Source organism: Lepidochelys kempii, chromosome 2 (genome assembly GCF_965140285.1).
Source record: "Lepidochelys kempii isolate rLepKem1 chromosome 2, rLepKem1.hap1, whole genome shotgun sequence".
Taxonomy (NCBI): Eukaryota; Metazoa; Chordata; order Testudines; family Cheloniidae; genus Lepidochelys; species Lepidochelys kempii.
In genome coordinates this window covers 214,586,018-214,613,961 of record NC_136381.1, presented here as the reverse complement: position 1 = coordinate 214,613,961, position 27,944 = coordinate 214,586,018, and the positions used below count along the sequence as shown (strand labels likewise).

Below are 27,944 nucleotides of genomic sequence, written 5' to 3'. Positions count from 1 at the left end.
ATATGAGTCAGCAGTTTGCCCTTGTGGCCAAGAAGGCTAATGGCATTTTGGGCTGCATTATTAGGAGCATTGCCAGCAGATCGAGGGAAGTGATTATTTCCCTCTATTCAGCACTGGTGAGGCCACATTTGGAGTATTGCGTCCAGTTTTGGGCCCGCCCCTACAGAAAGGATGTGGATAAATTGGAGCGAGTCCAGCAGAGGGCAATGAAAATGATTGGGGGCTGAGGAACTTATGAGGAGAGGCTGAGGGAACTGGGCTTATTTAGTCTGCAGAAGAGAAGAGTGAGGGGGTATTTGATAACAGCCTTCAACTACCTGAAGGGGGGTTCCAGAGGATGGAGCTAGGCTGTTCTCAGTGGGGGCAGATGACAGAACAAAGAGCAATGGTCTCAAGTGGATATTAGGAAAAACTATTTCACTAGGAGGGTGGTGAAGCACTGGAGTGGGTTTCCTAGGGAGGGGGTGGAATCTCCATCCTTAGAGGTTTTTAAGGCCTGGCTTGACAAAGCCCTGGCAGGGATGATTTAGTTGGTGTTGGTCCTGCTCTGAGATGACCTCCTAAGGTCTCTTCCAACCCATATCTTCTATGATTTTCCCAATTGTCGGATTTTTCAGTGAGGCCCTGCTGAAGCAGGAAGAAAGTTTGGCTGGCAGAGTGAAAGATAAAACTGGGTTATAAAAAGTTCCATAACAATCATTTTAAAAGGCAGTTAACAGGATTCAAAAACTGGGATTTTCAGATGTGCCCAAGGAAGTTAGGCATCCAAATCCCATTTAAACTCAATAGTACTTGGGCACTTAACTCCTCTAGGCTGTGTCCAAACTACCATGGTAAGTTGACCTACGCAACTCCAGCTACGTTATTCACATAGCTGGAGTTGCTGTACCTTAGGTTGAGTTACCGCAGGGTACATCATACATACTCTACATCACAGGTGGTCAATGGGAGAAAATCGACCACTGGTGGACAGATCTCAGAACATCAATCCTGGTGTAGTGTAGACCTGCCCTTAGATTCTTTTGAAATTCTGCTCTAAGTAGTAATCTCTTATTTTTCCAGCCCTGGAGACTAAAATTTTTTTGAGCCACAGAAGTAGCCCCTCACCAAGTGGGGGGGGGGAAGAGGGGGGGTCAGGGTCAGTGCTAACGAGGCCAATTCAATTAGGGTGGATGTGGCCCATTCCCAACAGCTGAGAAGAAGGGGTGACCCCCTCACCTTGGTAAGGCAACTCTTATCTTTTCACATGCTGTATATTTATACCTGCTTACTGTATTTTCCACTCCATGCATCTGATGAAGTGGGTTATATCCCACAAAAGCTTATGCCCAAATAAATTTGTTAGTCTCTAAGGTGCCACAAGGACTCCTCGTTTTTATTGATACAGACTAACACGGCTACCCCTCTAAAACCTGTTACTTTGTGAACTGTCCCACTGATTTCATGACATACTGTACCACTCATCAAATATAAGGGTGACAGAATCAAGGGTGACTGGGAATTTTCCCATTGGCTTCAGTGGGGCCAGGACGTCACCCTTTTGTCTTGTATGGCCATCAAGCATGTGGTCAATGCTTAGCAAATATTTCATAAACATAAAATCTCAGTGTACTAGAAAGGAAACTAGAAAGGAAACCTTTTCCTTAAAACTGAATTTAGAAACTATCTTGAATGCAGCCGATGAAGTGAGCTGTAGCTCACGAAAGCTTATGCTCAAATAAATCAGTTAGTCTCTAAGGTGCCACAAGTACTCCTTTTCTTTTTGCGAATATAGACTAACACGGCTGCTACTCTGAAACTCTAGTCAATGTAAATGTTTAATATTAAAAACTTGGGTCTAATCTTTTCATTGGTCTGTGATAGACTTGAATATCTTTAAAGAAATAATTGCCCACTTCACTTGAAGTGGTCTCCTAGAGCATCAGTGAGCCACTTATCCCTAGCAACTTGTCCCACACCCAAAGAAGAGCTCTGTGAAACTCAAAAGCTTGTCTCTTCCACCAACAGAAATTGGTCCAATAAAAGATATCACCTCACTTGTCTTGTCTCTTTGAACAAATAAGTAATTTATTTGAAAGATACATTTCACAGTCCACTTGAGACAACTGGGTCAGCAGTATCATTTAATGAAAATTGTCACAAAACAGACAAATTATATATTGCTGTGCACCAATAGTGGAAACTAACTCATCACAGTAAAGAACAGTGAAGAGTGTTCAGAATCCAGATGAAGACTCAAAAAAAAAAAAGATGTGAACAGTTGTAAAGCAATTTAACTGCTAAACTTCCATATGACTTCATAAGCCTCTCTCAGCTTCACCTTTATTGCACGTGGAGAGAAATCTTTAATTTAGTATATGTAGGATTTTAATTTTTGAAAACAAGGATAATCCAAGTGATTTGAATATTTTCCCATTTCACTAGCAAGTGGCTCATTTTCCACAGATATTCATAGGTTTACTACACTTACTGTAGATACAACCAGAGGGATATATGCAAATATAGTATTGACCAGTGTATAAATGACTTGTCTTGACAACCTACAATGGGCTCGAAAGTATGTGATTATACTAGCCTATTTCTTAACTCAGGAAAAAATAGACATATGTTATCTCACACAGGAAGTCTTGCATATGCTATGCAGTGAGGGCTATAAACATATTGAATTTAGAATATGCTTCATGACATTGAAGTACAGGGACTTCAGTGAAGACACTTGTCCTCTGCCCACCATCATCTTACTCCTCAGCTTCTTGAACTTTTTGCACAGCAATGTCAGCTAAGCTAGTCTCACTTTCAGACTGATTGTCAGGACGAGGTTGTGGGGCTGCTGGCTCATTGTTAAGCACACGTTCCTCTGTTCTGTCAACTGCATGACTTAGATCCACTTCTTTGGTAGCTCCTGGGTGAGGGTCTGACTGTTCTTCATTTGTGGAACTAGGATCAGCTGCTTGTGCTTCATCTAACAAAAAAAGACATACACATCTCACAAATCTCATCAACACCCACACAAGAAGCGGCATAGTTATTCTTAAGGCTGAATTTGGCAGGTACTTTCTCTTTGTTTCACTGAGAAGTTTATTCACCCTGCTATCAACAAGTTTCCTAATATTTATTCTTCTAAACGTAATAACGAAGCAGGACTACGTTAAGAGACCTCAGACACGGGAGTTCTGTCTAAGCAGGGGTGAGCAAAGCACTTTTTGCTTAGGGTGTCTAAGCAGGGGTGAGCGAACTACGACCTGGGGGCCACATCTGGACCTCCAGACCTTTTAATCCGGCCCTCGAGTTCCCACTGGGGAGTAGAGTCCAGGGCTTGCCCCACTCTGTGTGGCTCCCGGAAGCAGCGGCAAGTTCTTCCGCCGGCTCCTATGTGTAGAGCCAGCCAGAGGGTCCCAGCCCCAAGCACATAGCTCCCATTGGCCGGGAACTGCAGCCAATGGGAGCTGCAGGGGAAGCGCCTGTGGACAGGGCAGCATGCAGAGCCGCCTGGCTGTGCCTCTGCTTAGGAGCCGTAGGCGGACATGCTGCTGCTTCTGGGAGCTGCTTGAGGTAAGTGCTGCCCGGAGCCTGCCCCCCCGACCCCCTACTGCGCCCCAACCCCCTGCCCCAGCCCTGATCCCCCTCAGTCCCAGCTGAGAGCACCCTCCTGCACCCCAACTCCTCATCCCCAGCCCCACCCCAGAGCCTGCACCCCCCAACTGGAGCCCTCACCCCCAAACACTGCAACCCCCTGCCCCAGCCCAGAGTCCCTTCCCACACCCTGAACTCCTCATTTCTGGCCCCACCCCAGAGCCCACACCCCCCAGCCGGAGGCCTCACCCCCTCCCGCACTCCAACCCACCCCACAATTTCATGAGCATTCATAGCTCACCACACAATTTCCATACCCAGATGTGGCCCTCAGGCCAAAAAATGTGCCCACCCCTGGCCTAAGGAGATGTTAGGTTACGTTGGAAACAATCCTGGGTACCTGACTCGGACAAAGCTTCCCATGATGCTCTCTCTTTAATAATTAATTTTGCCTCTGTTATGACTGCAGGAACTGGCACACGCTATTATGATACTAGGTGAATAGGTCAACTTAGTGCCATACTCAATCAAACTTTCATTTCAAAGTTATTCTAATCCAATAACCTGGTATGTCAAGGAATGGAAAACCAGAGCATGACTTGCTGACTCCAAGAAATAATTCTGCAACTTAAAAAAGAACTAAGGAGGTTTTGTGAGAAAAGTGGCAAATGCAGGTTTGCATAAGAGGTTGTTAGATGTACCAGAGAACCTCTGTCTATTAAAAATCAAACTGAAGCCAAAAAAGTTGGTTAGAATAAGCTATCCTGACCTTTATTGTTTGACCAGGCTGAAAGGAGCCACATGTTATACTTAGACTTTCCAAAAGGGGTTTTGGGGAAAAGCATAAGTATATTTGGCATGTCCAAATTAAGTGGTTGGGGCATTAGAGACCCTGATTTATAAAGGGAAATGGAAGTCTACTTAGGGGTCAGAGTGATTAAAAAAGCCCATTTTGGCTCCTTAAATTTTACATGAGATGGTCACCAGGTGGAGTTGTTTCCTGATATACTAATAACTGCCCTGCAGTAGTATTTTCAGAGCTACTCTCCTGTGAGTAAGGCAAGCATGACATGGCTCCTGTATTTTGTAATTGCTGACAATAAAGTTAAAACATATAAAATGGTGATAATAAAATGGGAAAGGGGTGCTAAGAGACAGGAAGTGAGAATGAGCATGTACTCTACTTCAAAGACTTTCCTTTGAATTACATACAGAAAAATTATTTTGGAGGAAGGGTGTTAGGCATTTTTACTCTGTTGTATGATCTTCAGAGTTTGTCATTTTGTTAGTGATTGTAAGGAAAGAACCCAAAACAACCAAATAGCCACCCCCATACGTACTCACACAAGACTTCCTTGTTCCTCTCCCCATACCCACAATATAGCAAAGAATTAACTTCTGAGTTAACCTTTTGGACAGTGGGTTAGTGTGTGGTTGGCTGTTTTGTTTTTATTATTCAACTTGTCACTTGGTCTTCTAGTTTAGGATTTGGGGTATTTTTTTGATCAGAGCTTTAAGATTTTGAAACAGTAAAGTTAGAATTCCTGGTGCCCTATTGTACTCAAGAGTCATGTGTATTTCTGTTATTGGATACAAAGTTATGCTTTCACAAGTAAGAAGTCAAGCATTCCAACAATTACTGCCATTTTTTTCTACCAACCAAGACAGTCTCTTAAACCTCCCTTAGTACGTGCAGTAACAGAATTTACTTTTGCTTCTTGTAGTAGAATTTGTTAGTGCAGGATTAATTTTAGTTAGCAAACTGTTGATCCTAACCTCTCTCTTGCTTTTTTTCTTGTCTCCGTTTTTCTTTGGCAGCTTCTAGCTCTTGCTTCTCATGAGCCTCCTTCAGCGTCTTACAAACTTTTTTGTGGGTAAACCAGTGTATTTTCTGGCAGTTCTGGTCACAATAAATAACCTGAAAGTTTCCAGAGCCATTACTTCACCTTCATATAACAGGGCACTACAATCGTTTAACTTTATGGGGAGCTAAAGCTGCAAACTTAATCAGGATATTGGAACAGTATGTTATGTAACCTAAGAGTACTTCTTTTAAATTACAATTATAAACAGTTAAGGTCACACAGTATGGGTGTTCTATACATTATATCAGAAACGAAACTATTGTTCTATTGTAATTAATTTAGAAAATCCAAAATGTATTGTAACTCCACCCTCTAACCCAGAGTGTCTTATTTGGGGCTTTAAATATTCTTACTTCTTGGATTCAAGATACCTGCACCATAAGAAGGTGCTTTGTATCTCCTGAGTCTGAACATACAGGGGCATTTCTCAAAGAGCTACAATTACTGGTAAGTAACCTTCCTTTTCCAGACTGGCAGTAATATATTCACAGATTACAAGGCCAGAAAGGATCATCTGTTGTGATCGTCTAGTATGACCTCCTGTATAGCACAGGCCAGAGAACTTCCCAAAATAATTTCAAGAGCATATCTTTTAGAAAAACATCTGATCGTGATTTAAAAAATGGTCACTGATGAAGAATCTACCCCAACCCTTGGTAAATTATTCCAATAGTTAATTAGTCTCACCATTAAAAATTGTGCCTTATTTCCAGTCTGAATTTGTCTATCTTCAACTTCCAGTGGCATTAAATTTTTTAAACTTCAACGACAGTCTCTTACCATTTTACATACGGAACATCTTTTGTCTGCTTCCTTTTCCCCACAGGTTGTACAGAATTCAGCATCCACAAAGCCCACTTGGCCAGTAATAGCTTGTGTAAGTACAGAGAAAGCAGTAGGATCAGAGCCCTGAGGGAAGGGGAAAAGATTAGGCAATAAGGAGGAGAAAAAACATAATTTAAGGACTGCAGAAATATGACATGTACATTTAGCACGAAGTTTTGGCAATTTGTAACTTAAGAGCAAGAAGCCTGGTGGCTCTATGCATTTTCACTGACGTTTCTATAGCAGCAACAGGAACAGAAAACTAATCATGTGAACGCAGCTGTAATGCAGGATCCTCCACTACTATAATTCATTACACTTAAACCTAAGCTACAGCTGAATATGTGTCTAGTCTGCAGTTTCTAATGAAGGGGGATAGAAATTATTTTATTTCATCTTAGAAGCCTGAATCCAGTTTTAGGCTAACCAGTTTAGAATTAATATTTAAACCCACATTCTCATCCTGCCATCACTTTAGAAAGTAGTGGATGTGCAAAATCCTCCCTCACCATTCCTTTGCACCATGTGATCTGCGAAAACACTGATGGCCAGGATTTCAGAGCTTTTATAGTAGCTTTCAAAATAATGTAGCTGGTCCAGTAAGTCTATGATACAAAGGGCCAAATTCTACCCTTGGCTAAACATGCACAACACCTGATGACTTCAAGGGCAGCTGTGCACCATTAGTCTTGGGCAGCATTAGCCCTAAAGGATAATAATACTACACAAACACAGGAGCAGCTATGCTTCTGATGAAGCATATTTACAGTTGAAAAACTGTATCTACCAGTACCACTTTAGAATTAAATGTGGATTTAGGTAGAGCACAAGGGACTTAATGTCACATTGAATATTTTCTTCTTGTAACCCCTGCACTTACTATAAAGTGTCCTTTGTGAGCCTATAAATAAAAAGCTTTTTCCCATGGATTTTTTTTAAACACTTATGTGCCACTGCTTGAAGAAACGTTAAAAGAGTATGTCTTTCCCTGTTGAGGTTCTTTCCCCACTTGGAAACAATGGATATTGTTCCTGTATCTAATGCTGCTGAAATTAACATGTACATTTTTTGTTGTATTGACTCCCATTTGCGGCATCTAGTGAAAAAGTTCTCCAGTATCTTTGCATAATGGGGCACCACTTCATTTTATTTCACAGATATGCCCATGTGTCCTGATATCAGAGAACATATGTGATGTTCCATTGTTTTAGTTGTGTCATAATTAAAACATCCTTTTAATGTATTTGTTGGATGAATTAATGAACTGTACTTTGTGATATTCTTTTCACTTAGGGTTGGCAGTTTGTAAATAATATGCAGCAGGATTGTGCAAACTAGTGTCTGTGCTGGCCCGAGAGAGACGTTTCTCTTGGCACTGACATACTGGAGTGCCCCATGTCTTCAAATATTCCAGACTGAATATTTGCAACTTGGAATCTTTAAAATACTAGATAAAATGTGCAGACATCCTTCTCCTTCAAAAAGTACAAGCAGTAGCCATCACTATATGCTACCTTTGGTAATGTTATGAAAGTGTTAAGAATCCTTTCTTGGAATGATGCTAACACTGGGGGCGTGGTTGAAGAACCAAACAAGTTGTTCTAGCTCAAAAACAAATCTAAAACCATTAAAATCATCTGAGAAAGATGGTAATTGCTACACAAGAGGCTGGGTTTTTCTCATACTGAATCTGCATAATTGTGCATGCCTAAGATCAAGTACTCCTGGACAAATGTAACTGATAGCATAGATTCTTCTAGAGCTTTATAGATACACCCCAAAGTGTCAAAGCCTGTGCAACAAAACAGATTTCTTTGAAGGGCGTTGGTAGGGGACGAGGAGATTGCCAGGAATAGAAAAAAAAAAGTAGAAGAAACCTGGAAAAAAAAAGTGTTTACTGTAAGCATGCCTTAAACAGTGTGAGACAGTGTATGAACATTCAAATCATTGTGCTGCCTTTTGTTCTGATCTTGATAAATTGTACAGATGACTACTGCAGGAATTAAACTACAGAACAGTCCCATTTATCGGATCCCTGTAAGATGAAGGATATTTTTAATTCATTATAGTGTATAACAGTCATGTCACAAAATTAATCATCATCCCAATCTTAACACACGTACCGCATAGCTTTCAGAAATAGATCTGATGTGCTTTCCTCTGAAAAATAAGTCTCTTGTACAAGATTTATTATAAGCCAATTAAAATACTCTTTAAAGATAGTCTCCTATCAGACACATATGCGAAGATGTAAAGTTAGTTTTCTTACTAGGCATTCATGGCACTGGACACCAACAGCTGTTCATTTTGCTTCTTCTGCTCATAAAGGCAGCTTCAAAAAGATGCTTTTCTTCCAAGTTACCATCACTTACTGCCACCCACTTCTGGCCCACTGGAAATAATGACTGCAAGAGTCCCAGGAGATCCTGCAGTCCTTCCACCCCTTGCTGTTTTGCCCAAGTGCAGGAGAAGGCTCTTAAGCTATCTAACACCACTGAATTTATGGAGTGAGTTTTGCAAAGAGAAACAGGGAGAGTGTCTCTCCCCCCTCCTACCCAAATGCTCTAGTTTTCTGATGTGAAGATTTTTAATAATGATCCACAGTCAAAGCCACAGTAGGGAAACAGAAACTAGAGGAAACCCAATTGTCAGGAATGAGAACTTCTACTGTATTTGATACAGAAGAATTCCCTAGAATCCCAATTTTTTAAAAATATCTCAGGGGACATTCAAAACTTTTGCATCCTAGAGGACATAAGTCAAGGGACAAAAAGACATGTTAAATTCAATTGAATATCAGGATTTTTACTATGTGGGATATCTAAGTTAATCTGTTTATAAAATAGCACTTATTTGCTTCATGAGAGACACTTACAATTTCAACAGGAGCAATACTTCTCACCAGCTGCTGGAGCAGGGTAGCTTCACAGTAAGGAAACTTTCGAATGCACTCTCTGATAAGCTTCTCTTGATACACAGGAAAACCATCTGTATCTCTGCCTTTCAATAGACTGAAATTTTTAAAGCAAAAGTTAAATGAAAATCCACTAGCAGCTTATGATTAGCGTTTACTAACAAGCATGGTCCAAGGTGTTATTCATTCTGCTGTCCCCTGGCTTCCTTCCTCATACGGCAACTTTATGCTAAAATTCAGATTCAAAGTAAATTCTGTAGTGTCAAAATCACAGTGAAGTTAAAAATGCAAATGAAGCTCTTTGTATGTAATTACACAACAATTCTGAAGTATTAAATAATAATTACAGCTAAGTTTTGGAAACCTAGACCCATTATGTTTCAACTATCTAGCCCAATATCAGCAATGGCAGACATACAGCTTATTAGAGAGACTTTGCTTTGTTTTAAATTATAAGACATGGAGGCACAGTTCTTGTTTAAAATTCTATTAGTAATACCACATTATTGTCCTGACTTCATTAAGCTATTTTATCTCGTCTTTTCCCTTATTTATCCTCTTAATTCTTGAATCACTGCTATATTAATTGATTTTAATATTTTAGAGACAGGATTATTTGCTTCATTTATAACCCAGTTTTCAGAAGCACCTACACATCCATTGAAGTCAGTGGGAACTCCAGATGCTCAACACCATCGAAAGTTAAGCTCTTAAATCAAAATAGCCTGTTGGCACTTTTGAAAACCCCACCCAAGATTTACAAACCCAACTGGCTTAGAAGCAAAAATTCCACTGGCTTTAAATAGGACTTTTGCTTTATGTCTGCCAAAGTCTATGCTAGGGAGCAGAGTGGAGTAGATAGCAAAATGCTCAAAGGTGACCTTCGCTATACATTTGAAAGTGTAGCTTGCATCACTCTTCCACACACGCACGCACCACCTACCTTTCTAGTGCTCAAGGGCATTCAGGACCCTGGCCAAGCCAGTCTAACCCACCCAGCCATGTGCCCTATCAGTTATTCAGTGCTGATGACTGCACCCTTCTTTGCACTGCATGAGTGACTCCTGGAGGAATTCTGCACCAAAAAATTAAAATTTTTGCACACATTTTAAAATTCTGGAAATTTTATTTGTCAAAATAGCACTATATAATCACACCAGTTTCAATTATTTTGGTAATTTATTTCAAAATACCTGTCAGCAGGTATGTCTGAATAGAGAGACACCAAAAAATTCCCCCAGGAGTAGAGAGTTGTAGCCACCCCTATAACATCCTAGTTCCTGTTTCTCTGCCCCCTGCCACCACCCCAGAGCCCAGCCACGGTCCCCCCCAGCCCAAACACTTGCATCCCCTATTCTCCTAGAGCCCAGGGATCCAGAGGGAAAAAAAAAACAAAACAGCATGATGCTGGGTTCTGGGTTTGTACGGAGTTTCCTGCATGCTGCCTCCTTCCTTCAGGTTGTGCTGGGAAGTGCAGCTGCTGGGAACCCTCCAGTTACCTCCCCCGAACAGCCTTGTCTTCTGTTTGTGAGCTGGGTTCTGCTGGGTCCAGCAGCCCCTAGGGGCGGCCAACATTTCTGCAGCCCATTTCTGTGGGGAAAAAAGGAAATTCTGCACACACAACATTAATTTCTACAAAATTCTGCATTGCACAGTGGTGCAGAATTCCCCCAGGAGTAATGACTACTGGATGCCTTTTGTATACGAGTGGTAACGGATCAGGGCTCCCCTGGACAATGTTAAATTGGAGTCTTTCAAACAATGCAATTTAATCTTGGTAGTTTTTAAACCACAAAAGCCCAACTAACCAATGCTCCAGCTCCACTTCATCCCAATAGATGCATTATTTTTATATGTATAAAATTCATGTATAGACCTTCAGACTCCTTTTAAATTCTGTATAAATGCATACCTTTTGATTAATCCATCCAGTTTATCCTCTCGCTCTTTGAGAAAATTAATACATTTCTGGAAGATGCAACTGATATAGTGCATTTTAATAGCCAGTACTTCATTCATATCTCTCTGCTTCATGCATTTCTCACAAATCAGATCCAACACCCTGTAGCATTTCAGCAGTGCTTCTACTTCTGCCAAGAGGGGGTTCTCTTTGACCAGCAGCACAATCTACAGGGAACAGTGAAGAGAGTTTAATGTAATGAGGAACTCTTTTTTTCCTTTAAGCATGTGAGTTAAAGCATATAGGTTAGATGGATGAAAATAGCTAACTTTAGTAGGGCTTCTGATGTTCTTCCATTTTTTAGTCTGTTTTCTCTTCCTATGTTGTGCTCCCCTTCCTTTGCTAATGGAGCATATTACTGAGTAATAAATATACTGTAATTCATAGTTACCATCCAAGACTTTCAAAACTAAGGGCAGGACTACACCCCCCTGAGCAACACAATTTACAGCAATCTAAGTGCTGTCCACACTGGTACAATGTTGGTGGGAGACCCTCTCCTGCTGACATTCCTTCCACCTCTCACAGAGATGAAGTAATTATGCCCGCAGGAGAGCGTTCTTCCGTAGGCATAGCGCATCTTCACTAGGCGTGGTGCAGCAGTACCAATGTAGCGCTTCGAGTACAGACCTGCCCTAAGACTGGTCAATAACTGCAAACAGATCTAAAAAAGGAAAGTTGCATCAAGAATTAAAATCATTTACAGTGTAACCATTATCTCCAAACACTATAATGATTACCCTGGCCCAACATCCCCCTCTCTGAGGTGCATGTACAAGATGGCATTGCATGATATAAGTTTACCACTCTGGAGCTAGCCTAAAGTAAGCCTAGAGTGTAGTAAATAGACTGTTCATATATTGAACTAAACACTTTCAAAGACAGGTGCCCAAGTTGCTACTCTTAAGTAATGCTGTACATAATTACCTGCTTCCACATGCCATAGATACCACAATGGTACCTGAACTATTTCTTATTTTAAATACAGATGGAAACTATGGTATCTCAGATTGGCGATAGCTGACAAATGCTAGCTTTCAATGGCAAGCTGTAAGAATTTAAGGCTACTTATTTCCTGAGCTACACATAGAAATAAGCCGTAAGGTATAGCACATATGTTCATAAGTTGCAGCAGCAGACATTACTGCAATGAAATAGTGATTAAAGAAAAAAAGTAGTAAGAAGACATCTGCTGTGACACACATTAATTGAAAGAACGGTGAGTTAGCATTAAGACTGGATGTTGCCTGAATTTTCCACTAAAAGAATGAAGGACATGTAAAATAGGTTTAAGCATTTATTTCAAGAGCATGAACCTCTCTGACCAGAGATGTGAACTCAGTTCTTGACTTACCTGTACCATACTAAATCTCATGGTGTCTTGCATGAGCATGAAGTATAAACCACAGTATGCAATAATACCATTTAGTTTGATATCTCAGATTTAATGTTCTTAATTATGGGCCGATTCTGCCATGCCTTCTCATTTCAAAGATCACCTTATTTTGCAAGTAATCCCCTTATCAATAAAATAATTCTCAACACAAGAGTTACAGAATCTGGTCCTATGCCAATAAAGAAGATGTACCCATTACTGCACCTTAACAGGATGCAAGTTTGTAGTAGTAATAATTTTGTGAAGAGGCCCAGCAAACTTCACTGGCAGTTTTGGTTCTTTATCTAGTCCTTGTGGTTTAGTGTAGTAGTCTAGCCTTTCCCGTGGAAAGAAGTTGTTGATGATGGTTACGCAATCATGTTGACCTTGAACAACAAAAAAAGTCATTAAGAGTGAAAATGTAATTTCGTTATTACTCCTCCCCCCCCCCATCCCCACATGAGCTGGTTTAGCACATGTTCTTGAAAAATGATGTTTAAGCAAAACAATGTTAAGCGAATCCAATTTCCCCGTAAGAATTAATGTAAATGGGGGGGAGGGGGGGAAGATTAGGTTCCAGGGAAATTTTTTTGGTCAGACAAAAAACATTATATACATATGCAGAATAAGTTTTAAATAATTTTAAACAAACAATTTAATACTGTACTCACCAATAATGATTGTGAAGCTAGGTTGAGGCAGGGGTGTAGCAGAGTCGGAGACTGGGGGCTTGCTCCACTCCGCCTGCTGGCCATTCCAGCCGGGGATCAGGGTGGGGTCATGGGGGCTTGCCCCGTTCCGCTGGGCGGGCGGAGTGGGGCAAGCCCCCGTGCCTGGATCTGGTCCCTGGCAGGAGCACCGGGCGGGCGGAGACAGGGGGAGCCAAACAATGTTATAAGGGAACAATGCAGGACTTCAAAGGGGTATGTTCTCTAATAGGTCAGTGACCTAATAGCGAAACAATGTTAACCGGGAGGACGTTAAGTGAGGAGTTACTGTAGGGTCTATTTGGACTAGCAGATGTTGCCTTAAACCTGAAACACATACCTTTGCTTCAAACATCTTAAGAACTTCACAGTCTGTCTTATGGTTTGAAAAGTGATGACTCAGTGTAATTTATACACTTTTAGCACAGCAGCAACTATCTTTGCAGATTTCAGCAGAATGGAGGATCATAGATGTTGTAACGTTGTTGAGAATGAAAATGACTGACTGCTCACTCATATAGGAGGAGACATGGGATAAAATTTGATCCTGTTTTTAATCAATTAATGAAGAAATGTGAAGTAATGTTCCTCCAAGAATAAACCGTTTAATCCACCAAACCATATAATCTTATGGCCCTGGGGAAAATTAGGAGATAATTTCAATTTACCCACAAAGGCAGCCATCTGAGCTGCTGTCCTTCCCACAGAGTTGACAACATCAGTCTCTGCTCCAGCCTCTAACATCATCCAGGTAATTTCTTTGCTGCCTGTATTTGAAGAGAAAAGACATAACAGAGTTTTGTCTTTTGTAGATGCACATAATTTGAGAAGACCAGTAGCTAATTTCAGATTGAACTTCAAGACCTAAAAGGGACAACATTGACACAACAAATCCTTGATGTCCTTGGTTTAAAACAGTGGATTAAAGAGCCAGCAGTATTTTTCTCTTATTTGCAAAACCGAAGGAACAAAAATTCACACTCTCAGGATCAGATTCTTCCCTAACTTATGCATGTTCAATTCTCACTGAATTCAGTGGTATCTCTCTATGCCAAGATTTGACCCCACAGTGGGTAGCAATATAGATGCAAGGCCCGCTATTCTAGCTTGACAGCACTACTACAGCATCCTGTCTTCTAAGAGAAGAACAAATTCAGTACTATTATGGAGCCAAAGCGTAGAGCAGAGAACGGATTGTTCCTTTCTTCCCAATGGGAACTAGGTGTTCAGGCTGGGATAAATATCAAATAAGTAAGATGAAGCTAAATTTGATGGCAAAATTATATCACTTAACTGGTGCCCTTCAGGGAGACTAATAAAGACACTTGTGACCAGGCTTGTTGGTTCTATTTTCCAGGTGTGCTCTTCCTTTACTTTCTGTTTTTGTGGGAGTGCTGACTAGGGTGGTGTGACTACAAAGGAGAAAAGAATATAAATGTTTCTTGCATTTGCTCTAATTTTAGAGTGACACTGCTTCAGTTGGGCTCACATTCTTTTTGAGCTCAAAGATTGAAAATTTGAAAATTAACATCCAGGAGTATTCATACTGGAGATTGTGGGCCATTGATTTTTTACTCTACATCTAACTAATATCTTACATTAATGTCTCCACACCTAGCTAAGAGTTTATATTAATGTCTCTAGGAATTATGCTTTGGGAAAGATCTGAGTGACCCAGAAAGGAAGAAGTTTAAAAAGAGTCAAACTTCCCTAATCCTTATCTTCTACCCCTCATTCAGAGATTTAAAGCCCTTTTCCTGATTCTAAGAGAATTATTGCTCATCTAAATCAGGGAACAGAAACAATGCCATATAACCAGTGACAAATAACAAATGGAGCTCAAAGTTCAAGAATCAGATACACACAGTGACCTGTTAGTGATCAATCCCTAGAGAAAGGAAATTGGGTGAGGGATCTATCCCTTGCCAAAGTTTCGCTGAACACATTCAGGGGAACTACAATCTGCTTGCAGCCATTATTTGAACAGGAAGACTGAATTTGACACGCCTCAGAAATATTAAAATGGCATTGCTTATTAAAAGCTACAGTTGGGGAGTCTTAAAAATCCACCCGTCCTTCAGAAAGGGAGTGTCTTTCATAGGAACTCAATGTAATTAAACAGAATTCATGCTGCTGTGCAGGGAAATCATTGCACGACAGATGGAATTTTAAGGCTCCAGGACTAAGTACGGCAGTATTCCTCCCTACACCGTAGGAATTATATAGCATATGCCTCAAATAGATGAGCAAATCAACTTAATATAGGACAAAATGAGTCAACAGCATCTTTCCTGCATACTGGGTTGTACTAGCACTTCTGCAGTTACACAGACCCACCCATTCCTTAAGTAATAACATCTTTTCATTATTCCATCCTAAGGCAGCGTCCTGAATTATGAACTATTGCAACCTGTTCACAGGCCTGTCGTCCAGATAGCAGTATTATAAAAATTTGAAAATACAGATTTGGAAAGAGTTTACCTGAGAGTCCAGCAAACATCAAGGCAGTATATCCATGCTCGTGTTCATTGCAGTTAACATCCGCTCCATGCCGCAAAAGCAACCTGCACATGTCAACTTTCCCTTTGTATGCTGCATGCATTAAAGGGGTCATGCCATGCTAATGAGAGAAGAACCAAGAAAGAAATATATGCACTTGTGGTAATTACATTTATGGATCTTTGTACTGGTCAAGACTCCCACCTGGTAATTACATACCCATGTACAATGCCTCATCTGACGTGTGGGTTAACAAAACCAAACCATAAAGCAAAGTGTTGGGTAAAAGGACTATATGTATAATGGATTTCACACTCATTCGTTACACTGGTTTATTCTTTTATTCTGTACTATTACCATGCAATTCAGTCTTCAAAAAACAAAAATACCTATCACCATTTGCCAAAGATCTCTACATGTACTTAGTGTTAAACACAGATTATACCCTATAAACCTAGGAAAGTTGCCAGCCTCCTAGGTTGGCAAATGAAAGTTTTTTCCATTGCATACATGTGGGAGTAAGAATATTTAGTTCAGGCTCCTCTCAGTCTTTCTACTACCAAGATTTATCGACACCCAACTGTGAAAGTCATGCTGTCAATTCTTAATTATAATTGATGGAGTTGTAACTTTATTACCCCTCCTCCCTCCCACTCGCCACCTATTCACAATACCAAAAATATGAGGGAAAGTTTCAGCCAGTAGCTGAAGGTTTTTCCCTAGAACTTCTCTGGTTAACTACATCAGTGTAGTTATATGGGTTCTAACCACTTCTGTAAACCCACTTCACTAGTGCAAAAAAAGGGGTAAGCTGTAGTAAATGGTTCACTGTGTCTGCGTTAGGGGTTTGTACTGATGCAACTACACCTATGTAGCTACGTTAGTGTATACTTCCCCATTCTAGCCTAATCTTAAGGGAAACCTTAGCAACCAGGATGACTTGTTGTGAGGACTATAACCTGACCTTGATTGAAAAGTGAATGAAAATTACAAACACTTCTAATTGAGAGTATGAGGTATGGCAGTGTACCCCCTCCTAATACTGGAGAATTGAGAGGAATGCATTTTAGTGAGTCACAGTTTCTAAATGAAAGTGTCTGGAAGGGACAGTCTCCATTTTGTAATGGATCTAGATTGAGTTTAGACAGCTGTGTGGATGCAGCCAGCTCAGTCTAGCTTGTTGCCTCCCTCTTGGTACAAACGGAGACAGAAAGGAAACGTGCAGTCTGGGGGACGGTGTCTAATGCTATGCAGTAGGGTCAACAGTAAGCATATGATCATTAAGGCTGCGAGTCTGTCAAGGAGGTCACGGATTCCGGGAACTCTCTGACTTCTGCAGTGGCTGACATGGCTGGCCCAGGGGCCCCTGAGCAGCTTGGGCAGCCCCTGGGCCAGCTGCACTGGCTGCTGCTGGGGTAGTCTCAGGCCACCACGCCCCACCATGCAGCAGCGCAGGAGTTTGGGTGTGGGAGGGGAGGGGGCTTGGGGCTGCAGGTTGAAGCATGGGAGGGGGTGAGGGCTCTGGGCAATGCTTACCCTGGAACTGGTGACATGCCCCTCCCTCGGCTCCAAGCAGAGGGACCAGGGGGCTCTCGTGTTGTCTGCACCTGCAGCTCCCATTGCCCATGGTTCCCAGCCAATGGGAGCTGCAGAGCTGGTGCTCAGGGCAGAGGCAGTGTGTGGAGACCCCTGGCTATGCCTCTGCCTAGGAACATGCTGCCATGCAGAGCCAGTAGGGAGCCTGCCACCCCCGCATAGCAGAAGGGGGGGGTGTCCCAGGCCACGCGCTGGTCCCCCCCCGCCCTGCCCTGAGGTGCCCCCCAGCTCCAGAGCCCCTGTGGCACCCCCGGGCTGCCACTTGCCCCAAGAGCACCCAAGATTTAGTCAGGGGTATATAGTACGAGTCATGGACAGGTCACAGGCTGTGAATTTTTGTTTACTGCCCATGACTTTTACTAAAAATAACCGTGACTAAATTGTAGCCTTAACAATCATTTCTCAAGAAAGCATCCAGAAACCTTGACACCCCCCACAACTGCATTGGGCCAAATATAGATAAGAACTAACATCCTGCATAATAATCCTTGGGAGCAGATATCTGATTAAAACTGTCGTATAGTTTTTGGACTTAAGGGTTTTTTTGGGGCGGTTGGCAGAAAAGGGAGTGTAGCTTAGACTTGGACAATGTCTAGGGGTAATGCACTCTACACGGTATGATTTCTAACATGCACTAACACAGGGTTACCATATTTCAGGTTCCCAAAAAAGAGGACCCTGCTACAGTGGGGGAGAGCTGAGGTAAGAGGGGGTACCTGTCGTGGTAGCAGGGCGGCTGGTGCAAGCCCAGGATGCAGCAACAGCCGTCACTCAGCACCTCCCTGCAGGACCCCCTCCCCAGACCTGGAAGTTGGGGCCTGGGTGGGCGAGATCTGGCATCTGTGGCTTGCAGGGGAATTGACCAATCAGCTGCAGATGCAGGGGAGGGACCAATCGGGGCTCTTTCTGAGCTGCAGTTTGTCTCCTCTGCAAAAACCCTGGATATTTCCTTTTATTTGAAAAATCTGCCTGGACAGAGAAAGGAAGCTCAAAAAGAGGCTGTGTCCAGGAAAACCCAGATGTATGGTAACCCTAGACTAACATGTTGCATATTAATTGGTCTGTGTTGGTTCTTGAGACTTCTGTACTGTCCTCTCTCCTCCCTCCCTGCCCTTAAAGAGGACTGTACCCACTTCTGAGCTAGTCAATGCCACTGGCTCCTTAGTCAGCCAGCTTGCATGCTGTGGGGCAAAGCACCGTTGTTTTGATGGCACAGTTATCCAATAATTCAGAATTTGCTTGAAGATGCAGGGATAACCTGTGATAGCATGACTTCTTTCAGAATTAAAATTTGGAAGAATTGCAATAGGAAATACAGATTATAAACTCTTTGTGGGCTTTGTGTTATACCATTACACCTGTGAACAAAACCTGTGCAGAATTTGAGAGAGAACACATACTGTATCTAAGCTTAAAGATATTAATCCTCTGAAATATTTTTATAGATTAAGAGTAGTTCAGAGGCTTACTAATAGCTGCAGGTTGAAAAGCTATTTAGAAGTCTGCCACTTCCTATGTGCTAAATAATAGTTATTTAGCTCCTTGGAAGCGTGCAGAACCTCTAAATAGATTTCTAACTGGATACTTCTCCTTGTTAGACCCACTAAGATACTTTTAATTTAGAAGTTTTGTTGTACCTCATCCAAGCAATTGACACGGACATTCTTGCTGCCCAAGAGCCTTCCAGCTTCTTCAGTGTTTCCTAAAAAAAAAAAAAAAAAAAAAAAAAAAAAAGTTAAAAATAAAATAAAATGGTGTTCCATTAAAAGTAAGGGGCTAAAAGGGAGGAAATGAAGAATCAAAGCAATGCAAAATCTTTCTATTTCTGATTTTAAATGAAATACTCAGACTAAATTTGTCAAGTTACCAAGCATGAAGAAACTCAGGGATGAATAATAAGCTAAAAGAAAGAGGAAAAAAAAGCTAAAAAGCTAAAAAAAGCTAAAAAGAAAAAGAAGCTAAAAGCCAAGAAGTTTCAAAATCAATATAGAGTACCGTAATTAGAAGACTTGCATTAATGGGAAATGACTGCCCAGGAAGGAGAACTGCGGAAAGGGATCTGGGGGTCATAGTGGACCAAAAGATAAATATTAGTCAACAGTGTAACGCTGTTGCAAAGAAAGCAAACATTGTTCTGGGATGTATTAAAAGGAGTGTTGTAAGCAAGACACAAGAAGTAATTCTTCTGCTCTTCTCTGCTCTGATTAGGCCTCAACTGGAGTACCGTGTCCAGTTCTGGGCGCCATATTTCAGGAAGGATGTGGAGAAATTGGAGAGAGTTCAGAGAAGAGCAACAAAAACGATTGAAGGTCTAGGAAACATGACCTACGAGGGAAGATAGAAAAAAACTGGGTTTGTTTAGTCTGGAAAAGAGAAGACTGAGAGGGTACATGATAAGAGTTTTCAAGTACGTAAAAGGCTGTTACAAGGAGGAGGAAGAAAAATTGTTTTTCTTAACATCTGAGGATAGGACAAGAAGCAATGGGCTTAAACTGCAGCAAGGGAGGTTTAGGTTGGACAGTAGGAAAAACTTCCTGTCAGGGTGGTTAAGCACTGGAATAAATTGCCTAGGGAGGTTGTGGAATCTCCATCATTGGGGATTTTTAAGAGCAGGTTAGACAAACCCGTCAGGAATGGTCTAGAAAGATAATTAGTCCTGCCACGAGTGCAGGGGACTGGACTAGACTGCTCGAGGTCCCTTCCAGTTCTATGATTCTATGAATAAAGAAAATTGCTTATGTGAAGCAATTAGCCTATTCTATAAACTTGAGCTTGGGAAATTAATATATCTTTTTTCATAAGTTGCATCAGGACAGCTCTGACTTGGTAAATAAATACAGAGGAAATGTTTTAAGGTATTGTATATAAATGTACCTGTAGATGTCAAAAAGTCTTAACAAATGACTAACATCCTTCTCCCAATAACTTTTAATATTAATTTGATTGAGAGATATTACTGTGCTTTTAAATCTTTGTTGGTCAGAATGAAGAATGATTTATAATTTACTCTTTTTTTTGGTTTACATTTGCAAAACCCCTTTCTACCCTGGCCAAAAAACAAACCAACCCACCTACCCTAAAATTCAAGTCTTCCAGATATAATTGGAATGTAACTGTAAACAATGTTATGGCTATGGACTTCACGTTGCCTGAGCACAGAACCTTCCATCACTGCTTACACTTATAACGAGAATGGGATGAAAATATTTTAAAGCTTATCCATGTTTAAGATGTGGCTAATATTCTTATGGCAAAGTTTTAAAATTATATTTACTTGCCTTAAAGTTTTATTTTTAAGTAATTATAATTGTGCAAACTGAAAGTAATTGGAAAATAGTGCTCCTCCAAGAAAAATGAACACGATCACAGTGTCGACTATCTGCAAGTTGTTTGCTTACTATTGCTAACAGTAATTCTGAAGATTACTGTAACTGACAGAAATTAGAAGGAAAAAAGTCTGTTTCCTTTCCCCTCCCATCACACTCAGTTGGGTTACTTTGTGCATTTGACTTCAGCCTGGTTATAGTCAATTTCCCCATTTTCCTTGTAAAATCAGTTTTCCTGCACTTTCATCTGCTACTAGGCAAAAGAAAAACATAATTTCCTGTTCTGGCTTTTAAAAAGTCACAGGCAGATTAAAATAAAATTACTATATTTCAAGATAGTCCCCCTCCCTCCAAAAGTCTCTCTGCAGAACAAACAGGCAAACAAAAACCTAAGGCCCCTCTTCCACTTGCTGTTTATGAATAGCAAGTGATCAGCATCTGGAACTAAACAAGGAAGCAGACATCAGCAATTTGTAGAACAGGCTCATCCTCAGGTCATCTTCATATATGTATATCCAGGAAACTACATATCTGGATCCTATATAGCCACAGATCAGCGTGAAAAACGATGTCATTTTCCTTGGGCAGGATAGTAACAGATGAAAAATATTAAGGGCCCAGCAATCCTATTATTTGATGGCAAGTGTTTTTGAGAAGTTAACATGCTGAAACACACTACAAATAAGCCATTAGCCCTTTAGATATTAGCCAGGAAACATGCTAGTGCAATGTGTACAACAGGAGAATATCTGTGTGTAACTGTAAAAATTTGCAGAGAGGCATCCCCACACCTACCAACTACACAATATAGTAAATCCTCTCTAAATCTGGGGCAGGGCTGATTCAGAACCTGAATTACTGTGTTCCTTCATGTAGAGCTAGGACAAGACGGAAAGGAACCAGCATTGTGTGACTGTTGTGTCACCGCCAATAGGTATAAAAAGCTGTTCGCCCACATGGATCCCTGTGAGCAGTAGTAGTGTGTGAGCAGGGCCAGCCCTAGACCAAATGGCATTCCCCCTCCATTTGTTAATTTATTTTTTATTGCATTTGTAGCCCATTTCATGACTTTGATGCACGATTTGCGTGCATGCTTTATCCCTGTCTTATAAGATGATAAATTTGCATGCTAGGATATGTAAATCTGTATTCTTGCCTATAGAAGCACACAAAAAATTAATTTCCTCTAAGCTTATAGAAACTATTTAATTTTAAGAATAACTGAAATGTACTATCAAGAAATTGAACTGTGCACCAACATTGGGTGGACCAGCATTAAATAGTGTTACAGTAGGTGATAGCCTTAGAATGTTAACCCTAGTCCTTTAGTTCAAAAGTTTTAGTTTTCTTGCCTTTGCCCTCATGAACTGAAGCACTGCGTCAGAGAGATCAAAAGACTGGCCAATGGCATTCTCAAGCAATGAAGTAGCAAGTGATATCAGTCTTTCATCGGCCATCGTCGATCGAAGATATGTTTTAATGAACCTGAGCTTCAAAAAGCTGTGCTCCACTTGCGACTGTGACTGGCAGCATAAGCAGAATCCTCAAAGCTATCCACACATTAGGAAAAGTGTCCTTCAGCTCTGCATCATAAATGAATTGGAGAACCTGGGATGGAGAGTGCTTCCTGTGTGGCAAAATGTGATGGATGTTGTCCAATTCAACATAGAGGTTGTTATCATCGACGTCCAAACATTCCCCATGTGTCGGCATCCATACAGTTGTTCAAAAGTGTTTTCCTGTCCTCCAGCAGCTTATTAAGGTCATACCAAAAAACACAGGACTTTTCGTGGTGCTTTATTTGTCCGAACCTTTCTTCGATAGACACTCGAACAGTGTCAACAAAAAAACCTCCCTCTTGAATTTTTCTTCTGAACTTGCCGTCGCGTCATCTCTGCCTTCGTAACCAAACTGTCTCTTCTTCTGGTGAATACAGGCTCAACTCCTAAGTTTTCCACCATTTCTTTGGCACTGATAGCATCTTAAAATCTGTTGTCTCTGCAGGCCACAGCAAAATCAAGACAGCTTCTCATCAAAGTAGTAGTGGTGGTCGCAATGTCCTTTGACTGAGTTTGTAATGCCTTGTTTACAAGGTTTACTTGGAACAGGATATTGTGCCAAACCACATCTGAGACCAGAAATTTGAAGTCAGTGATCTGGTTTGTGCCTCGTGTCAGATTCCGGCCTTGGCTTTACTCGACCATACCAGTTCCATCAGGATGTTGTAAATATCAGTCACTTGGTACTTTACTGGCCTTATGCTGTCAATGCGGCTCTCCTAGAAAGTGTCACTTAGAGGCTTCCCAGTCAGATTTGTAACCCTGTCTGTGAGGATTTTCCACCTGATAGTTGATGGTGAAAACAGGATGAATATCCTTTGCTTTACTCTGAAGAGAGATACTGAATCTAAAGAAGATGACACTGCATCAGAGACAACCAGACTGAGGGAATGACAGCCACAAGGCATGAAGAAAGCTCTTGGATTCAGTGCAAGGATCCTTGCTTGGATGCCACTGTTTCTTACCTTCATGTTCATGCCATTGTCATAGCCTTGGCCATGGCAATCCTGAAGCTTTATTTTATTCTTATTCAAAATGTTCATAAACAGTTCTGTTCGGCCTTTTCCAGTGGAGTCATCCACAGACCAGAAACAGATAAAGTGTTCATTTGGATACAGACCTCCTTGTCAAATAATCTTCCTGTAAATGACAACTTTTCACTGTGACTAATTATTTGATTGCAAGGAACAGGATAATTGAGATCAGACACTTGAGCATGTTCCTCCAGTGTTGTGTTTCTACGTTATTAATGGGCTGGTTTTCTGCATCTGTGCATTTATTCAGCTTGAGCCTGGACTTGACCTCCATCCTTTTGGAGTAGGCCATAAAATGGCTGGGTTGCTTCAGAGCATCAGCGAAATTATGCCAGTAACTGTACCCAGAAAGCACAAGCCACAATTTAGCATTCTTGTCAAATATTTTGCAACAAAACCAGAACACACTGTCAGTTAATTTCAAGTAAACTAACTAACGCAGATTCAGTTTCTCACCATTCTCAAGTACTTTTTCACAGTGTGACTTTGAGAACTGCTCATTTACTGGAAACGTCTTATCGTCGATTTTGCCGGGCCCAGCATGATCAATATCTACAGAGTTTAGGATTGCCGGCCATAAAGCAGGCTCTGATGTATCAATCTGTGGTGTGCAATTTTTCTCACGGCTGTTTCTGTTATCATGCTAGGCTGATTCTTCTTTATAATTTCTCTCCTTTTCACGTAAACCAGATTTTTCTTTGTCATTACTCTCCTTTTCATGTGAGCCACATTCTTCTTTATCATCACTCTCCTGTATGTGGCCAGGAAAACTGGACGATTCTCCACCACTTTCCTCACATTTCCATTCCTTATCTTCAGATAAATCTGCTAATTTCTTAGTAATAGGATTTCCCATCATTTATGCTTTGCTCAATTTCTTTTGCCCTGGGATGTCACTACTGGACTCAAGTCCAGTCTATGTTGTTCTGTTTCAGATATTTTCCCATCAAATTTGCCCCTTGCTGCAAACTAGATTGCAATTGAGCTTTTTACTTCCTATATTGAGCTCCTGAAGGCTTCTTTGGGGGCATCTTTTATTTTTTACAGGGGAAAACAGATACTATTAGTGAGTGCAAAACTCTATGTTCCTCAATCTTAGAAAGTCATCAAATATTACATGTTAAGCATGGCAAAATTAGTAATAGTATTTCTTTTATATTGCTGCATAGTTAGGGGTTTGATAGATATCTCTGGTGTCTCATTAAATATGTCCTTTATTAGTTGCTACTTACACTCTTCAAGTCTTAAAACACAAGTACACTTTCACCATTACACAATAGAACAAGGTTCACAATATCTCACTCCATTGTGATTCAGTCTTATATCTCACTGACTGACTGGCGATGCCCTGCCCCTTATATACCTGCGAGCGCATGGCTAACAACATTGTAGGATGTTCGAGGAAAATGTAGTTCTCAGAAAGCGTGGAAGGTTCTATGAGATTCTACAAAGGTCTAGGTTAGTGAAAAATAAATCCACATACGGAATACCTGAAACATTCTATTTTCCCTTCTGTCACTGACAAAAAAAACCAGCACCCCTGAGCCCAGCGTCACGTAAGCCTGGCACCCCAGGCAGTCATGTGCCCCTAAATCTGGCTCTGGGTATGAGGAAAACGAGCAAGAGGGAAAATAACAGGGAAGAGGGCAGCTGGTTCCCTGGGAAACCGATTAGTTTCTTCTCTTGCTTGCTCAAGCAGAGAGCTTGCTATGGAAATAGGGCTGCAGTGACCTACACCTGTTGGGTTTGCAGCCTGGGCCAGAGAAAGAGAGAGAGGCAGGAAGGTCTGCAGCTCCCGGCCCTTCAGGGCGCAGGCGATGAGTGTTTCAACTGCTTCCCGCAATGCCTTTTGTGGGGGCTGGGGGGCGACACGGACCCAGCTCCCAGCCTGCCTGGGAATACAACGGTGAGTAGCCCCATCGACCGCTGGTGTTTCCTGCGGGAGCCACTGGGGTTTACTCCGCCCCGGCGAGCAGCTGGGCTGCAGCAGCGGGAGTGACCCTGGAAGCGGAAACAGACACCCCCCTTTCTAGGGCAGGTCTCTGCGAGGCGAGAGACCTGAGCATCAAAGCGGCACTATCCATGCCCGGCTCTCCCCGGGCAAACCACAGTCACCCCGGGGCAGCGCCAGACCCAGGCCCCGACCCCGTTAACACAGAGCGAACCAGCCGCCAACGCCGTAGTACGGCTCAGCCCGCCCCCAGCCCAGCGAACGCGGGGCCAAGCGGCCCCCTGGCTCTGCAGCGATCCCGGGGCGCCGGAGGGCTCGCGGGGTTGCCGGGCTCCTCCCGGCCTCTAGTGCAGGAGCCTCTCCCCGCCCGGCTCTCGCCGCCTCCCAGTCCAAGCACCGGGGCGAGCGGGCGGGCGGGCCGCGCTCAGCAGCTAAAGCCTCCCCCCCTGCCCCCCGTCTCCAGCGGCAGCCTCACCTTGGGCAATCACCGCCAGCAGCGCCTTCTCGGCCGGGCTCAGCTCGCCTCTCCGGGGGGGAGCCATGGCGGCGCCGCCTCCGCGCCCCGCGCTGGCCTCGCGGCGGGGCCAGACACGGCAGCGCCCCCGCGTGCCCGCTACTCCCCAGCCCTCGGAGCAGCTCCATTCCCCGCTGGGGGCCCAACCATTCCCCCTCCAGCGGAGGGGGGGGGGGCAAGGTAAAGGCGGCGACGGCGGCCACCCCTCACAGCGCACGGAGGAGGTTCGATTTCCGAGCACAAAGGGCCGCGCGAGCTGAGCATGGAGGAGGGCCCAGGCCCCGCGCGTGGGGTGTCGGGTCCTGGCGTCTCCCTTCCAATCCTCCCCCCCCCACCCCGCGCGTTAGCGGGCCGATGGTACGGCCCAGGGGAGCGGGGAGAAGCGCTGGCGCGCCAATGTAGCTCGGTGGCGCTGTTCTTCGCCGCTTCGTTGTGTGCGGCTGCTGCGTGCCGGCGTGCGCTCCTGCGGCCGGGCAGCCCCCGGAGGTAAGGGCGGCGGGGGATCCGCTGGCAGGGAGAAGCGTGAGGGGAGGTGGGAGGCACCGCCCCGGGCAGGGGAAGCGAGAGGGAGTTTGGCTGGGGGGGCGTGTGTCCATCGTCCGCAAGTTGTGTCCAGCACCGAGCCGCCTGGCCCCTCTGGAGCTGGGGTGGGTTGTTGCGTGTGGTGGTTGTGGGAGCTCTCCGGGCACGGCAGCCCTGCAGGGGGGTGGAAATAAATGGCTCAGCCTTGCGCTGCCCCTTGTTGCACGGGCTGTGATGAAGCAGGTGGCTGCCTGGTTGTGCAGTGTCACAGAAAGAATAGTTTGTGTGGAGCAGTGGGTCGGCTGCTGGGAGCGCTGCAGTTTCAAACAGGGATCCCCGGAACCACTGGAGTTTAGGGGATCGCAGCCTTTGCATTATAGCAACCGCCCCCACCCAATTGGTAGGTGGATTTCCCGGCTTGGTTGTGTTTTAAAATATGCCTCCTGCATGAATTCTGGGATGTGCGTTGTGACCCTGGTGGTATTATTTTAAATATATCACTATATAATTAAAAATAAAACGGCTGAGGTCATTTTTTAGGAGTGCAAATTATAAATTGTGGTTGCAGGTGTCTGCTGACCTGTGGGTCAGTAACACCTTCCGGGGTTTATTTAAAGTACTTTTAACAGACCTCATTTATAATATGTCCAGTTCTATTTTATTTTTATGCTCACAAAGTTAATTAGCTTTCAGGTAGACAGTTTTTTCTCCCCATCAAAACTCCAGGTTCAAGACTTGTGAAAATACGCAGCTGGAAATTTTACTAAATATGCATTTGTACTCTTTATACCTATTTATACCCATCCATCAAAATTGCATTGCAGTTATAAGAGGATGAATTAAAGGCCCAATGTAAAACTAACAGATCCATGAAATACAACAGAGTCTATTCAGGATATGGTAGATTAAAATTCCAGTTGACAATTTATCTTGAACTACCTAGTAGATGTGAAATGGATTAAATGACTTGTAAAGGGAAAATATAGGTTTGTGCCATTCTGTTGTTTTTCTGATATATAAGAAGACCTGTACACTACTTGTTTCTGCTTCCTCCTTCCCACATTAGTAATTCAGTCAGGGTGGATTTTAAAAAAACAGTACTATGAATTTAAAAAAAAAACACCTATTTAAAATTAAATTTCAAACTGACAACCTAAGTTAAAGCTAAAACTTATTATAATCTATTAAAATTTAAATTAAATTAAAATATTCAGGCAGCATATGTTTGCTGCTAATGTTTTAAAGAACGTCCGCCTACTGTGCTGATGGGAGTCATTGGTTAAGCACTGGCTAGCGTGTGTTCAAGTGCTGAACCTGCTGTAGACAACACTGTCCTCTTCTGCAGGTGAACAGAGATGATCATCATTTCAGTTTGTTTTGCTAATTCAGTTCAATAACTAGCTCATTCGAAGTTGAGAAACTGAGAGTTGAAAAAGCTACAAAGCTTGTTTTCCTCTTCCAGTATGAATAAAAACAAGTTGTTAGATGATGAGATTTGTAGTTCTAAAATCTTGAAGGATGTGGTGACCAGAAACATTGAGTTCATTCCATTAGCTACAGATAATTTCTTTTGTTAATAAATCAGCTAGTTTTAGATGCAAAACATATTAAACTTTTTTTTCTTGTGTATACAGCACAACATTTAAGGTAGTTTTATTTAACTATATAAAACAATTTAAACATGCTGCTTTTGTACATGCATAGGCCTTCCCTGAATTAATTCC

The 27,944-nt window shown here is 42.4% G+C and overlaps 2 protein-coding genes across 7 annotated transcripts in view; one reads left to right on the top strand and one right to left on the bottom strand.

Annotated features, from left to right (window-relative positions):
- Positions 1-1,774: 1,774 nt before the first annotated feature.
- On the bottom strand, positions 1,775-25,950 carry ANKMY2 (ankyrin repeat and MYND domain containing 2). Of its 3 annotated transcripts, none has more exons than XM_073333796.2 (10): positions 25,660-25,950; positions 18,952-19,016; positions 15,701-15,839; positions 13,888-13,986; positions 12,738-12,898; positions 11,090-11,304; positions 9,139-9,274; positions 6,219-6,347; positions 5,350-5,491; positions 1,775-2,962 (listed from the first exon to the last, which is right to left on the bottom strand). In XM_073333796.2, exons 1-10 carry the CDS (start codon positions 25,724-25,726, stop codon positions 2,739-2,741), a joined length of 1,377 nt encoding a protein of 458 aa, XP_073189897.1. In that variant the 5' UTR covers positions 25,727-25,950; the 3' UTR covers positions 1,775-2,738. The 3 variants fall into 3 exon arrangements, with proteins under 3 accessions (XP_073189897.1, XP_073189898.1, XP_078707901.1); XM_073333797.2 differs by lacking the exon at positions 25,660-25,950 and adding an exon at positions 18,031-18,283; XM_078851775.1 differs by lacking the exon at positions 25,660-25,950 and adding an exon at positions 18,031-18,279 and having other exon boundaries at positions 18,952-18,993.
- BZW2 (basic leucine zipper and W2 domains 2) overlaps positions 24,997-27,944 on the top strand; it is a 77,614-nt gene continuing 74,666 nt past the window's right edge. The window contains exon 1 of one of the 4 annotated variants that reach the window (XM_073333787.2): positions 24,997-25,139. In XM_073333787.2, the coding sequence (XP_073189888.1) occupies positions 25,051-25,139 (89 nt within the window). In that variant the 5' untranslated portion in view covers positions 24,997-25,050. Of the gene's footprint in view, positions 25,140-25,643; positions 26,185-27,944 lie in introns of those variants that run through there. The other 3 variants (XM_078851774.1, XM_073333789.2, XM_073333790.1) reach the window with 3 other exon arrangements.

Excerpts from the sequence above, each read along its gene's own strand:
- ANKMY2 (XM_073333796.2), bottom strand. The coding sequence starts at position 25,726 with ATGGCTCCCCCCCGGAGAGGCGAGCTGAGCCCGGCCGAGAAGGCGCTG. Across the intron at positions 13,987-15,700 it reads GATGTTTGCTGGACTCTCAG|GCAGCAAAGAAATTACCTGG; the intron begins GTAAACTCTTTC and ends CTTCAAATACAG. Across the intron at positions 12,899-13,887 it reads TCAGATGGCTGCCTTTGTGG|GTCAACATGATTGCGTAACC; the intron begins GTAAATTGAAAT and ends TTGTTGTTCAAG.